The sequence below is a fragment of the Chiroxiphia lanceolata genome, chromosome 2, assembly GCF_009829145.1.
Source record: "Chiroxiphia lanceolata isolate bChiLan1 chromosome 2, bChiLan1.pri, whole genome shotgun sequence".
In the NCBI taxonomy this organism is placed as follows: domain Eukaryota; kingdom Metazoa; phylum Chordata; class Aves; order Passeriformes; family Pipridae; genus Chiroxiphia; species Chiroxiphia lanceolata.
The window spans coordinates 109,902,488-109,918,115 of NC_045638.1; the positions used below are offsets into that span (position 1 = coordinate 109,902,488).

The window sequence follows — 15,628 nt, forward strand, 5'->3', positions numbered from 1 at the left end:
TTTACTTCTACCACTGGCACACACCTGATCTCACCCCTGTTTTTCCAAATTAGTCCTTCCTCATTTGATGACTGACCTCAGTGTGAATCAGGGCAATCTTACTGTGCCATTTCCCTGTTCTAAAGTTCCGCCTCGACAATCCTCTTTGAACTGAAGCTTTATGTGCACCAACACTGACATATCCTTTCCTCATCCTGCTCACACAAGTATTTAATCAGGTGGCATATTGCTCATAGCCAAACAAAAAGCTGGCACATTCAGTTCCTCTGTACAGACTTTGCTGTTCAAGCAGAGAACACCTGTCCTGTTGGCCGTGTTCATTGGAGGGTATTGAAAGATCAGAGAGACAAGCATATGGTTTTTTATTCCAGTATCTGGATCTCATCTTATAATGGAAGCAAACACTGCCCTGAGAACACTGCTCACAGGCCAGTGGCTCTGGTCTGGGACATGTCCTGTGCTTGTAAGACACAACGCGTGTGAACCTCTTCTGTAATGCTCCAGATGTCTTTGGATGACCTTTTATTTTATTTTGAGGAACAGTTAACTCTTCTCAAAAAAAAACCTAAATCAGTGAAATACACATGAGCAAAACCTATTAGTGAAAATGCTTGTTTAAAATTGGCTGAAACTTATTGTGAAGTTTTGCAAAGTGTTTAATAGTTTAAAAGTGGTATTCTGCAGAAGTGAATGAATAAAACAGTAGCAATTATAATGGATAATCCATTGATTTCCCTGAGAATGTTTATATGAGTCACTATACTCTTCTACAGGCATCTCTGTACCTAAGGGTTTTGAAGACTGCATGTATCTACAAAGTGTTATGGTCTACATCAGCAACTATTAAATTTATCTTAAAATTTATTTGAGAAGCAGAAAAATGACTGTACAGTGTGTAGCTGTTTCCCATTTAAAACTTAGCTATAAACAAGCATTTTCACTAACACTGTGTATTTGAAATGTCCACTACAAAGGAAACTTTTCTTTAATATTTCATGTATGTTACACAGACTGTCATCAGATACTTAGGTCTTCTTGTTTTGCCAATTCACAAGTAAACTGACAAAGCTTATCCTTTTGATCAGCTGATCCTTAATAGCTTTAATTGTAGCCTTCCTCATCAGGCAGTCTTCAGGTGTAGCAATACATGACCAGCAGGGGAGGGAGGGGATTCTGCCCCTCTGCTCTGCTCTGGTGAGACCTCACCTGCAGTGCTGCCTCCAGCTCTGGGGTCCCCAGCACAGGGAGGACATGGAGCTGTTGGAGCGAATCCAGAGGAGGTCAGTAAGTTGATTAGAGGGATAAACCACCTCTACTATGAAGAAAGGCTGAGAGAATTGGGATTGTTTAGCCTGGAAAAGAGAAGATTTTGCCCACTAAATGTGGCCTTCCAGTACCCAAAGGGAGCCTACAGGAAAGATGGTGAGAGACTTTTGACAAGGGCATGTAGTGACAGGACAAGGGGAATGGCTTTAACTTGAAAGAAAGTAGATTGAGCTTAGATGTTAGGAAAAAATTCTTTTCTGTGAGGGTGGTGAGCCACTGGAACAGGTGGCTGAGGGAAGCTGTGGATGCTCCATCCCTGGAATCGTTCAAGGCCAGGTTAGATGGAGCTCTGAGCAAGCTGGTCTAGCGGAAGGTGTTCCTGCTTATGGCAGAGGGTTTGGAACTAGATGATCTTTCAGGTCCCTTCCAACCCAGGCCATTCTATTATTCTATGGTATTTATCTGCAGGGCAGATTGTGAGTATAAGGGGACATCGTTCCCCAATTTGCATAGGCTTTGGAATTTTCATCTTGGCTTTGTATGGAATACCAGTAATTCTCTCAGACGCTTTAAAAAAAACCCTGACAGCGTCACATTTGGCGACGGTAAAATAGTTGTCGCTGACTGCACACAAGAATTAACTTGCGGACCATTTTTTTTGTGTGTGTGGAGGGGGGGAGCCGTGTACATTTTGCAGAAATACTGTTGGGATCTTTTGCGCGGAGGACTTATTAAAAGAATAAATCTCTAGTGTATGCAAAATAAAGGGGAAAAGGAAAAAATAAAGAAAAGCTCAGAGCCCCCAAAGCCGCCGCACAAAAGGCAGCGCAGGGCGCGGGGGGGCGGCCGCTCCCCCCGCCCGACAGTAGGGGGAGCTCGGGCTTCACCGAGCGGCGCTGCCGCGGCCCGGGCACGGCGGGACAGCGGGGACACCGCGGGGCTGCTGTGACACCGTGGGGGCGTGTGTCCCCTCACGGGGCTGCTGTGACACCGTGGGGGCGTGTGTCCCCTCACGGGGCTGCTGTGACACCGTGGGGGCGTGTGTCCCCTCACGGGGCTGCTGTGACACCGTGGGGGCGTGTGTCCCCTCACGGGGCTGCTGTGACACCGTCGGGGCGTGTGTCCCCTCACCGGGCCGCGTGTGTCCCCTCATGGGGGGTGACACCGTGGGGCTGTGTGTCCCCCTCACGGGGCTGTGTGTCCCCCCGCGGGGCCGCGTGTGACACGGTGGGGGCGTCTGTCCCCCCGCGGGGCCGCGTGTGACACGGTGGGGAGGTGTGTCCCCTCAGGAGGCGGCTGTGTCCCCTCAGGGGGGGTCTGTGCCTCCTTAACGGCGTGTCTGTGTCCCTTCACGAGGCGCCTGTGCCTCTGCCCCCCCCCCCCCACCGGGTGTCTCTGCCCCTCTCCGGCACCGGGCGCCGTTAAATTCCGCTTTCTCCGCGTTGCTCCTTCCCTCGTGTCCCCTCCCTCTTTCTGCTCCGGTGGTTCGGGGTTTGTTCTGAGCGTGTGGGGGAGAGGGGCTGTTCTCCCTGGTTACTGGGGGGTGAGGCGGCCCCTTCTCCCGTCTCCCTCGCCGCCGCCTCCAGGGAACACGAAACTTTCCCGCTGGCGGGAGCTCCGCTGCATCCAAGGGACCCGGGAGGCTGGAGGCTCCTGGGTTTCGGCGGAGCCCGCCGGTCCCACAGGCTCTGTGGGACACGGGCGGTCTTTTGTTCTGTGTTTTATTTGCCACCTTTTCCACGGAGCGGGCCAGCAGAGAAATCCCTGGGGAATATGCTTTCGAGGGTCTCACTCTCGAGCGCCCGCGTTATGCGTGCGAGAGGGGAAAATGAATAATTAGAGAACAGTTCCATGAAATCACTTACCGAAAAATTAGCTGCCCATTAAAGGGGAAGCGCTGAGGAGCAATCATGTAAATCCCACCTACACCCAACTGTGGAGGGAAGACAGCGAGCCTGACTCCCAGCCCTAAGGCTGCCGGCTGGCATCGCCGTCCCCATCTCCCTACCCCGGGAGGAGAGAGAGAGGGACGCGTGGGTGTGGAGCGCAGTGGTTTAGTCCACACCCCGCAGCCTCCCTTCCCCAGGCAGCCTCGGGAGCCGCGCTCATTCTCCTCCCTCTCGCTGCCAGCCGGTGTGTCCGCGGCGGCAGGAGGCGGAGGCGGCGGGAGAGGAGGGGAGGGAGGAGAGGAGCGGAGAGAGGAGCGGCGGACACGCCGGGGCCGCCCGGGAGAGCCGCGGCGGCGGGAGCGCCCCGCACTCCCCGCATCCCCCTCACGCCCGGCATCCCCCGCCGCCACCGCTCGGCAGCAGCAGCGGCACCGCGCCGGGGTCCTGCCCTCCAACAGTTCCCGCTCCGCTTTGAGGGAGGAGGGAGGTGTAGGGGACACGGCATTTTTTTTTCCTTTCCTTTTTTTTTTTTTTTTTTTTTGAGGGGATGCTGAGAAAGCAAGCCGTTCCCCTCCCGTGTAGCACATTGCCTGGGCGTTCCTATTATGGAAGTTAAGTGAGAAACTCTGCAGCTTGAACTGATTTGGGGAGAGAAAGGGAGAGAAAAGGGTAGGGGGAGGGCGAGAGGAAAGCAAGATAGCCGAACCAAGCCAATGGTTTTCCTGCAAAGTGCCGGGAAGTTTGTGGAGCACTTTCTAGGAATCAGGTCCTTTCTCAGAGTCTCTCCTTGTCTTCCGAAGAAAGAGCTTGCTTTTGGATTGCCATGGATCCTAAAGAGAGTCTTAGACACACTTGAATAATTCCTCTGCTCGGGCTGGATTGGTGGGAATTTAGGAAGGAGCGTGTGTGCAAAGCAGAAGCCTCCGGAGCTCACTCGCTGCTCTAATCTGTATGGATCTAAAAGTGTCACATTCAAGACCTTTGCATCTGCAGCTTTTGATTTCGAGATTTCCCTTTCCACTTTAAGTAGCTGCTAGGAATCTGAAAACTTTTGGACCTACCTCTTACTGGCTTTGGATACTTTTTTCTTTTTTTCTCTCTCTTTTTTTTTTTTTTTTTTTTTTTTTTTTTATCTCTGTGGAATTAGTCTCGCAAGCGATCGGGATTGCTTTTACTATGTCAAAATGGGTCTGCTGACGCCACTCCTGCTCTTCGGATTTGCATTTTTTCAAGTCTATGGTAAGTTCTCTTATTTTAGACATGTCATTTCTGTGCAGAAATCCCCTTCATCTGAATCTGATTTGGGACAGCACATGGACGGCATTATAAGCTTTAACGTTACAGAGCCTTAAGTTTGTCCCTGGTATAAAAATGGTATTTGGGGAGGGAGGGGTCAGAAGAGGGAAAATACATGTTTTCAATAAGCAGTCCTTCCCGTCTCCTAACTTAATGGGAAAGCAGCTTATGAATGGAAGAGGTGGCGAGGAGAGAGTAAAAACTACCGTGTTAAATCTTTTATTGGGGGGTGGGAAGCGGGAAGGAGAAAGGAAAGGCAGGGAGCTGTTGTAGCTGGTATTACTTTGCCGCCTTCTATTGTTAAACTTTTCCACCGGGAGAGCCAGCTGATGAAATAAATAGGTTAGCCCTGCCTCGGCACCAGGTGAGGCGAACTGGCGGATTTCCAGAGTCCCTCAACGCCTGGTTCGGCGCTGGCGAGCGGCAGGAAGGGAATGAGGGAAAGAGGGAGGGAGGGAGGGAAGGAGGGAGGGAGGCGGGCTGGGAGCGCGGGGCGGCGGCAGCGCGGCACCGACCACCCCGCTCCACCTCCGCCGGGCCGGGCAGGTGGGGCGGGAGGCTCTTCCCATCGTCTTCTCCCTCCTTGCGGGCTTTCCAGAGGGAGTGTTTCCATGAAGCTCAACAGCCTCTGGGGAAAGAGGGGGTTTCCTTACGCCCCCCTCTCTCCCCCCCCCTTTGGGTCTGCTCTGCAGCGTTTCTTGCGGTTTTCGAGTTTAAGTAACGGCTGGGGAGCTGTAAATGATCATCTTGGGGAAGTACGGTTTAGTAGGGCGAGAACTTCAGTGCAAGGGTAAATTGCCTTTCAAAGTAGGGGTGGGCGCTGTGCTGCCGCGCAGACGGTGGATGCGCTGCAGCAGCTCAAGCACAAGACTAGGAGCGAGCATCCAATTCTCCAGGAGCCCGTGCTGGCACCAAATGCTCGGCAGTGCTCCTAGGATTGAGTATTTGCAACTCTAAACAGTCCTTTAGACTTGAGGTGAATTTAATGACTGGGACCCTGGCTGGTTTTGCATGTCTGTCAGAGAAAACTTTGTCTTAGGAAGCTGCTCCCAGCATTTACTGTATCAGCCCCCAGGCGAGGGCTCTGGGTTTATTGTTTGCAGTCACGGGCAGCTTTAGGTGTTTCTCCACCACCCCCTAGCAAGAAAGGAGGCAGAACAGGTGAGAAGAAGGAGACATTCAAGTACAGTTTCACACTGGTTCCGTAATATGCTCTGCAGTTTAATGTTCAGTAAGAAAATTTCTGTGTAATGTGTGTACATGCTACACGGTAGGAAGTTTTAACTGTGAAAGGGTTTAATAGAACATTTGTGGCAATCCGTGTGGTCATAGTTTTATGTTTGCTCTGTTTTTCTTGCTGTAACATAAGATCCTTAACTTTAAGACCACCGATATTGGAGATAGCTTTGTATACAAAGTGCAAACATCAGGCTGTAGAAATGTAATTATTAGTAAGTGTTTAAAATTGTATGTAGCTAGAAGGAACACAATTAAAGTGCTCAGTGGAAGTGACAGAGTGAATCAGAGAAGCTTGGTGTTACAGAATGTAATTAATGTACCAGGCTGTTTGGAGATATATGAAACAAATGCAATTAACCAGCTTGCTGGAACAACAGGAGCAAGACATAATTTATTCGAGTTTTGTCCTGGGGAACACAAGTAGAACCTTTGTTCTGGTTTAGCCTTATAGGATGGGGGGACACAGGTGAAGCACGTAGCTAATTTAGAGCTGGACCATTGGATAAAAAAATACCAAGCAGCTGCCTGGAATAGATGTGATCCTCCCCTTTTGTGAGAAGATATTGCAAGAGACTGTCAAGTTTGCCTACATTAACAACTCCCTGAAATAAATAAATAAAGAGCCTTGTGGATAGCACATCATGACCAAGTAGAGATAAGCTGTTATTGTCGAAATGACTAACAAGTAGCTTTGAAGAAATACTGGCAGGCAAGCTTGGCAAGCAGTGCTTTTGTCTCTTTAGAAGCATAGTAATTACGATCACATCTTAGGGTGACATATACCACTAGTTGCTTTGAAAAGATCTATATCAACATTAGCACGATTTGTAATGCTTTAGTTTAAGAAAAAAAAAAAAGCCAAAACTTAAAGAGACGACTTGTTTAAGAGCTCCTTGGTTAGTTTTCTGTGTTTGAAAGTTACCTTTTAGTGCCTTTCTGGTTTTTACAGATTTTTGGTTTTGGGTTTGGTTGGGTTTTTTTATTTGATCCCTTGGCATGAGGTCCAGACACAGACACTGTAGCATTTGAGTCATGTTGGCCATCCTTTTCCTTGTGAAGTTAGTTTTGTTTACTGATTCATAAGTGATGTAGGTCAAAATGATAATATTTTTCTTCTGCAGTTATTTTCGCTGCCAATCCTCTTATGACCTGGAAATTGCAGAGCTCAATGAAAGTGGCAGAAAATATGTGATACTTACATACACATATGTAGATTTTATTTGGTTCATTACTGTGCTTTTGATTTTCCTGCAATCCTGCCCATGTTCCTGCCGTCTGTTCAGGGAATAATTTTAATTTTCTTTTATTGGAGCTATCAATCTTGGTTGCAGTTCTTGGGAGAAAAAACCCAAACAAAAATTCAAACACATCAAAAAAGCCCAAACAACAAAACACCCCAAAACTCCCCAAACAGTAAAACACCCCTCTGACAGATTCTGTACCACAAAATGGAATGGAGTTAAAGGACTCCTTTTTTTTTTTTTTTTTTATTAGCATTCAATTGATTCTTCTTTCATTGTTGTGTGTTTTGGTTATCTTTCTTCCAATCATTAATAAAACTTAAAAGAAAAAGTATTAACAAAGTTCACAACTTCTGTGAACACAGGTTAGAGTGGACCAAATTCTGCCTTGGTAGGACTCAGAAGTGCTTTCAATGAAAATGATAACCTTTTATGTCAGAGCTGGCATTTAGCCATAGTCCCTTGAAAACTGCAGGTGTGATACTCTTGGTTGGGTGATGGTGTTAAAAGATACATGAGAATAATTCTGTAAAACCAGCATTTTATCTCCATATTAATATATATCAAAAGCACTTATTTTCTTAATGAAAAGTATGCATTTGAAATAGTAGGGTGGCTGAAGCATCCTGTATTTATTTCTCTTTTTTTTTTAATTTATTTCTTCATGCCAATGAACTACACATCTGTGGCCTTGTGCTGGTCCCTGTTGCCTGTTGGAGAACATGGCTTACATATAAAGCTAGAATATATTCTTCCAGTGGGTATTTGAGCTGACAGGGTCTTGATCTCTCATGTGAGTTTTGCTGTTGATGGATAACCTTTGCTTCTGTGGAATGTGTGCATTTTAATGCATTGAGAGTAAAATTCTGAAGTGGAGAGTTTGCAGCTTTATTTCCTTGAGCTTGTTCTTCCATAAGATCCAATTCTGCAGAGTATTTGTTTCCATATCCCATCCATAATCTCACTGAAATTAATAAGAATTTAAACATGTGTTCCAAGTTAATCATATGCTTTAAAACTTTGCTGAGTGGGGATGACTTTATGCCCATAATAAATAACTTTGCTGAATTAGTCTTAAGATTTTGCTTTCTTTACTTCCTGTCTGGTAAGTTGTTATTGCAACAACATATATTTATGTGCTGAAGATAGGCAGTGAGGAAACCCTGCCATTGTACTTTCAGAGATGGGTATGTTTGAGAACTATTGTGAAAATCCAAATAATTTGGTTTGTGTCTTTGCTAATTTGGAACTCTGCAAGAAGTCTGATACCCCACAAATCTTTCAGAAACGTTGGACGTGGGGAATTTAAAACTTTTATGCGAGTTGCACTTACTGTAGTAGTCCTTCCATTAGGAACCTTCTGCAATGATGAGACTGATGGTGCTCAAGGAAAGTAAGTTTTAGCAACGCAGGCTAAAGATGTGTAACCTTTAAAGCAGACAAAAGGATTTAAGTACATTTTTAAGGAGGCATAAAAAGCATCATGGAGATGTGCCAAAAAATGTGATGAGAGGAAATAGAGGCTTTGGCTAGTCTGTCCAGTCAACTCTATTTCCAGGAACTGCTTTTCCATAGCGATGTGGGCTCCTAGCCCTAGACTCAAGATGTGCTCTGTCCGCTCCTGAACCATTTAGTGGAAATTACTAAAGAGTATGGAATGGCTTTTTAGCCATTTGCTACCCTTGAATTGCTATTCAAATATTGATCTGGGCTAAATAGATTGCTAACAGGTTCTGTACATTCTGTTTCAGCCACCTAAGAGGAACGCTGCTGTCAGGTTTTATCTGTTATCTCAGCTGGCATGGCAGAGGTTGCTCTTCCTGTGGCTGCCATCTGGCTCACCACCTCTCACATCAACCTTGTGGAGGATATTTAGTAATCATATTGATGCTGTTTCTTGCCAAGAGGCTCAGTTGCTGGTGTGCTTTTTCTACATTTCTATGGGGATCTCTTTATTTTGCAAGAAGATGGGGATCTCTTTATTTTGCAAGAAGAAGAAGAAGCCATAAGAAAACAAGTATTTTCTCTTGCTGAATAAATAAACGTGTTGGCTTTTTGGTTCTGACTGAACAGAAATTTCTTACATGTAACTGCTGAGTTTTTACAGAATGCTTATTGTTACCTGAGGTTTCCTGCACTGACAGGAAAGTAACCTGAGGTTAACCTGTTACCTGAGGTTTCCTGCACTTTACAGTACACACGCCTTGTATGTTCAAAACAGTTCCTCTACATTTTGGTACATAGAAGGGTATGGAATCTGATCTTAGGTCACTACTTGTCTGAGAATCTTTAGGATAGCTTTTATGCAGGGTAGTCATGAGGGCTGTTAGTTATGAGACCTTTGCAAAATAATTGTATAGAAATCAAGATTTGTAGATGTATATTTGTTTCACCATTTTTACTCTCACACCTGACTTCTACTACATAATGCAAATTGTGGACTCTCTGCCCTTGAAGTCATGTGTTCAGAAATAAGATTGAGTTGTTAGTGTTGTCTTCACCTCAAACCTTTCTCTTAACAAAATAACTGCTAATCATCTGTGGTTAATAATTTTTGTTGTTATAGTGGATAATTAAAGAGGCCCCGTTAATTTAGGTCCTGATTCTGCACCACTGACATCTGTAACAGTTTTGCTGTCGAGTCCTTTGTGTGGAAGGCTGTGAAAGCAGATGGTGGTATCTTGACTTACTGTAAGTCAAGGCTCACATCTTAGTTCAGATAATGTAATCATGCTGCAAGATGAAGTTGGTTTGTTGCTACATCCCTCCATGGAGACAGCTCCCAAACACCCAAGAGTACAAGTGCATGTTGATGCCTCAGTTCTGCTTAGTCCTTATTTGTTCCTTTATACCTCTCTTTACTAGTGCAGAGTACCCCTTTGTAACCAAAAATCTGCTTCTTGTGCTGGGTTGTGTATGTGAAGATATGCATTCTTAATATTTTTTCAAGCCAAAAGTTCCTGAAGTAAGAAATTATTTTAATTCCATCTCTGCAGCTTATCTTGGCTTTGCTGCCATGGAAGAGATCCAAGATGTGCTCTTAATTTTATTAAAATAATAACCTTTCTCAATAAATACATGAACAACAATAGACAAACTAACCAGTAGTACTCATGTAATAACCTGCTGTATCGTATATTGAGCCACTATGCTCTGGTGGCCAGACCTAATTGAGATTCATCTCTGGGTTATGGACAAATGTGATGCGAGGATATTAATCTAAACAGTGTCCTGGCAGGAATATCTTCGGTGTGTGCTTTGAACTTGAAGTTTTATACCACTCTTCCCCAGCTATTTTTTATTTCTGGTGAGTCTTTTTTTGGCTAAGGTTTTTTGGGGTTTTTTTTGGTTGGTTTTTTTTTTTGGTGGGGTTTTTTGTGTTTTGTTTTTTTTTTTTTTTTGTTTTTTTTTGGTAAACCAGCTGACCAAGAGTTATCTGCAGATCCCTGAGTTAATACACCTGTTTAACTAGGTTTTGAGAGAACTTTCTACCTACGTGCTAGATAGGTTGGCAAACATTCTTCCTTGTTTGTCTTGCTGTTTCTACCAGGACAGACTGTGTCTTTGTCTTGCTGACAACTGAAGGTCACCATTATCTGATGGTTCCAGTGTGTATTTTGTAACCCATCGAGGCTGTGTGCATACAGGTGCTACTGCACACTTTTCATGCTATTATTTGTCCTAGTTGTGCAGAGACTCGTTCAGCTCTACCCACCTACCTGAATGATGACTGGAAAAACACAAAGTGTTTTGAAATTCATTCCTCATCATTTACAGGTGCTCATTGTTTAAGACACTATTCAAAGCTTGATTTGGAGCAACCTTAATGGTATGTGATATCTGCTTGCACGTTTGCCCTTGTCAGTGAGCCTTCATTGTACCCCTTCACTTCCAGCAGAGTTCTTCAGTCTGAAGAATGTCCTTCAGTGAAGGACAGTGGTCTGCCATTGTACTATTTCATACTTTGTTATAATTTACTTTTATTTTCTCTCATCGCTTTTTCCTCAGATTAACTTGGAGAACAGTTTATTTGGTCTGATACATGGAAATGAACTAGTAGGATGAGTAGGGGTGCCAGGAGCCGAGTATGGTCTCACTCATTAGAGTTTACCTGGATGATTGTGCCAGATTGTCCATTGCAGCATAGATGGTCTTTTCATTTGTATTTTCATTGTGTCGTGTGCCAAGGCGAGAAGAGCATCTCTCTAATGTGCTTGTCATAAATGCAGATTGGACAAATAAGTAAAGAATAAATGGCCAGCAGCAAGTTGTAAAACACAGTGAGCTGTAGTTCACTTCTATTCATCACTTGCCATTGATTGCAAGAGAAACTGAGTAGAAAAAATTTAACCTTTTAAAACCAAAATGTCAGGTAACTAACATCAGTCAGCTTGTTTCTCTTTCATAGTGAATGGAGGGACTGTTCATGCCAGGGTACCAAAGGTATTTTTTTACTGCTGTGAAAATATCAGGAGTTAAGAAGTAGTTATAGGAAGTATTTGAATGCTATAATCGTGGGTTCTCAAGCTGTCATTCTGTGCAGTTTCAAAGGTCCACATGTCCCATAGCCCACATGACTTCATCCTGGCAAAAGGAGTGGTCAGTTTTAACAGTGTGTGTTTTATCCCAAAGAGAACTCCATAACTAAAGGATGGACAATAGTGTCTTTCCTATCAGCATTATGAAAAATTCAAATGACGTAGCAAAGCTACTGGACTAAGAGCTAGTTAGGAAAGGTGTGTTTTTCTCACCTGTATTTCCTTTCATAGTCAACTTCTTTGGGATTGTCACTCCATAGTGGAGGCTGCAGAAGAAGGATCTGTGGGCATATGTTCCTTCTCACTTTTCAGAGGTGAAATCTCATCTGGTGCTCGTTGCATTATGTCACCTTTGAGAGCTGGAGATGCTTATTGGTCCTGCATGTACAGTAGCACTGCCCTGCTCTGACAGTTTTCTGGAGAGAGAAATAGCACTGTAAGCTGGGAGTAGAAGTGGGATTGTAGCCTGATTCCAGGTCCACGGCTTGATGGATTAGAGGGCTACCCCTCTTTGAAGCATGAAGGGGGAGAGAGACTGTCAGAGGAGCTGGGCTGAAGAGCACATGGCTGGGTTAGGTATAAGGAATGAACAAGCAGCAAAGCACTGCTGTCATGTTTAACATGATAGTGCTGATCCCTGAAAACTTCAGAGTTCCTTTATACACAGTATGTTTAGGCTTTTATCATTGCTATGTCATTTCTGCATCACTTACCCATGAAGGGAATAAGCTTTTTTGTTTAAAGGTTTTAGTCCAGATTTGTTTGGAGTGGTTGCAAGAAAACACTAAATTGTAATTTGATGCAGTGAACTAAGGTCTTTGCTGGTTTTAACCTGATACACTGCAGAAGTGGTGTGATAGATTGGCTGGGAGGTTTTGTATACACATTTTTACAATATGTAGGAAGAATTCAGTGGACTAACTAAAACTGTTTTATGTCAAGGCAACAGCTACTAAACGAAGGACTTTCAAGGGAAAAAAAAATAACTATGAGAAGTACTGGAGACTGCATTTTACCCTTGATCTATTGCATCTGTTCTGTTACCAAACTGGATTTTAAATTATAAAGCTTTGATTTTAAGCTAGTCCATGTGATTTGTCTATTCAAATTTATGTCTGAATAACAAACTTCCATGTTTTCTTTTCTTTTTCTTGAATTTGATTCATCATCTTAAACTCTCCATTGTGGTCTTTGCCTAATGAGACCAGACAGTTTATTCTGTAAGATCTATGGGGTAAAATCCATGCATTTGTAATAGGAAGATCCTGTGATAAAATTGTCTTTTAGTGCTATTGTCTTTAAATATCTATGAGTAATTTTCTGAGTGTACATCTAACTTCAAAAAACCCCCAAACTAAACAACCTATGTGGAGAGATCATTAGAAGTGTGTATAGATATAATTAAAGAAAATAACTTTAGAAACTGTAAGAGATATAATTTATCTCTCTGGAGGCAAAACTCAAAACAATACTAGGAACCATTAGAACACTGAATTAAAGGAAAATGAAATGTGTGACAAGTAGACAAACATAATTAAATATGAATGAGTGTAAAACAGAACTGTTTATTATTATTATTTACTGAATCTTTTTTGACAACTGCTCAATTTGGAATGAAATGCAAGAGAACATATGTCTGGCTTTGTATGACCCCAAATTTCTCTGTTCTCCCTTTCAGTAGACAACATGCCTTTTTCCCCTAAGTGATTTTTGGTTGCTAGGAGAAGTGCAATAGTCTGTCCTGCTCTTACCCAGCAGTAAAACCGAAAGGAGTATTGAGATGAAGAGAGGGGCAAGGCACAGTATTGGGCATGAATCACAAGTTGTCTCTAGTGTGTCCACTTTGTTGCCACTTTTTCTTTGAAAACTTTTGTTTTTGCTAATGGTGTTTCTTTTCAGCTGATCTCTCAAAGCCATTCAGAAAGTAAAGAAAAAAAAAAAAAAAATTGTGCTGTTGAGAGTCCTCTCAGAGGAACAAAAAGAGGAGGGGGAGACTTAGAGACTTATTCATGGGGCCACAGTGGTAGCAATGCACAACTCAATGAATAGCTTCAGTCAGCTGCTGTTAAAACTGGATGATTGATACCTTCTGGTTTTTGCTAGGGCTACAAAAGTACGCAGAAAGTCTTCACAGTGGTCCTGCCAGTCTTAATGCAAGATACTAGAGTTGTTTGCAAACTATTTCAAACTTCAATATATTCAGTATTCCTGAAGTATTCGGAGAGTAATGTTGCAAACATGCTACTCTTGCTTTAGTTTGTGGAACACTTTATTCACTTTCTAAATCATGCTTTTTCAATTAACTGTGGACTGTGGTGAGAATCCCTTGACCATCACTTCCTATAATGCTCTAAAAGCAGACTTACCCAAATGCCATTGGCTACTTTTAAATCTTTGCAGTTAGAAATGGTTTTATGTGGCTAGATGATGTAACAAGTATCAGTGATTAGACAGTATTGTCTATATTGATAGACTGTTGAAATCACAAGAGTTATGACAGATTTCACTTGAAATTGGTTGCAGGATGAATGTATAGACAATATATTCTTTCCTCCAGTACTTAATGAAACTTAGCCCAATGAGCAATCTTAAAGCAATGATTATATCTCTCAAGAAAGACTGCTGAAGAGGTCCTGTGTGTGAATCCTGTGAATGAGGAAACAGAGCATGGGACTACAGAGAGCTGTGATTTGAGCTGTCCCAACAGATGACTGCCTGCAAACAGAGCAGGCCTCTGCATGATTCCTTAGCAGGAGTAAGTGCTGAGTGGCAAAAGGTCTCATTACCAGCTTAGAATATGGTGTTGACTCGATTTAGCAACATGCAGATAACAGAGAAATTCAGTGATGATGTACGTGGAAAAATAGTGCAGCAACTTGTAATGATTGTTCTTCCAATTGGAACTTAACAGGTTTCACCCATATTTTCAAGGCTGCTGGGTGACCTGGCAGTACTGGATTCAATCCCAGTGTAATTTAATGGAATCTGTGTCCGTTTAGGTCAGGGCTGAATTTGCCCGGGGGGGAAAGATGGAGATGTAAGAGTTGTAAGTTAAATTACAGGGAACTGCCTCTATCTTAAGAGCTGCTAATGGGGCTGGGAGTGTGTGTGGTATTCTTTTGTGTGTGGTGGTTTTTTTCTTCCTGTTCCACAGAGACTTCAGGAGTAATTTAAATACCATCCACAGTACAACTGAGTTTTCGGTTACTTCCATGAAAGCTGCAAGTGCTGAAACCAAGAATTTTCCCTCATAAATTACAGCAGATGTTGCCTCAGTCATTCTTTAGTGTTAGCCCTGGTGCACTGTTGTCTTTCTTCCTGCTGAGTCCTCTTTCCTGCTGAGAACTGCATGGGAAAGCAGACATGGTTTTGTCACTGCACGTGGATATGAGTTGGCATATTCGGATTAACTGTTAACATGTTAATATAAAGGATGTATAAAGGTATCACTCAGGAACTTCTCATGGCAGAAGGTGTAGTGAGTTTGGTCTCTAAGAGCACAGCTGATGGTGGGATAGGTGTGCAATTGTTAACAGTGGAGGAAGAAGGGCTGACTTGAACTCTTGTTGCTGTTGCTGCTGCATCTGTTTACCTGACATTTAAAAACAAGGCATCTTTTGAGGTCCAGGAGGATGAGAATGGTAGAATCACGGACCATTAAATCTGTCTTCTGGTAATAATTTTCCTCCCTGTTGCTTGATAGTCCTGCCACACTGCATTATAAAGGAAAAAAGAGGTAAAAGAGAATTCAGCACTGCTGGGTTTGGGACAGGGGCTGGTGGGGAGGAGGCACTGCTGCAGTGAAACACTGAGCTATGCCTGTCCTTCCTCATCCTTTCCCTCTGTCCTAACCTGTGTGTTTCTGGGAGTCTAAATATGCTAGAGAAGGAGTCAGGACAGAAGTGATAGCTGTGGACCTGCCTTAAATAGGAGGAAACCCCTTGTTGCATGGTGATATTCAGCTGTATATCTTTCCTGTTCTTGCATTTCCCACTTCATTCCACTTAACATGCTGAATGAAGGATCGTTCTCCAGAGAACTCATCTGTCCTCCAGAGGCCAGTTCATTTGTAGAATAAACTTCTTTCAGATTAACTAATATAGATCTATTTAAATAAGGAGCAGCTTATAGCCAAGATAATGAAATGGAAAAGGAAGAA

General features: G+C 43.5%; 1 protein-coding gene across 22 annotated transcripts in view; it reads left to right on the forward strand.

The window, feature by feature from the left end:
• ROBO2 (roundabout guidance receptor 2) overlaps nt 1–15,628 on the forward strand; it is a 1,060,454-nt gene that overhangs the window by 604,996 nt on the left and 439,830 nt on the right. Inside the window, exon 1 of one of the 22 annotated variants that reach the window (XM_032678948.1) lies at nt 3,707–4,394. The exons of the other annotated variants lie outside the window; for them this stretch is intronic. Within the exon in view, the coding sequence (XP_032534839.1) occupies nt 4,340–4,394 (55 nt within the window). The 5' untranslated portion in view covers nt 3,707–4,339. Of the gene's footprint in view, nt 1–3,706; nt 4,395–15,628 lie in introns of those variants that run through there. 22 annotated transcript variants of the gene reach the window in all.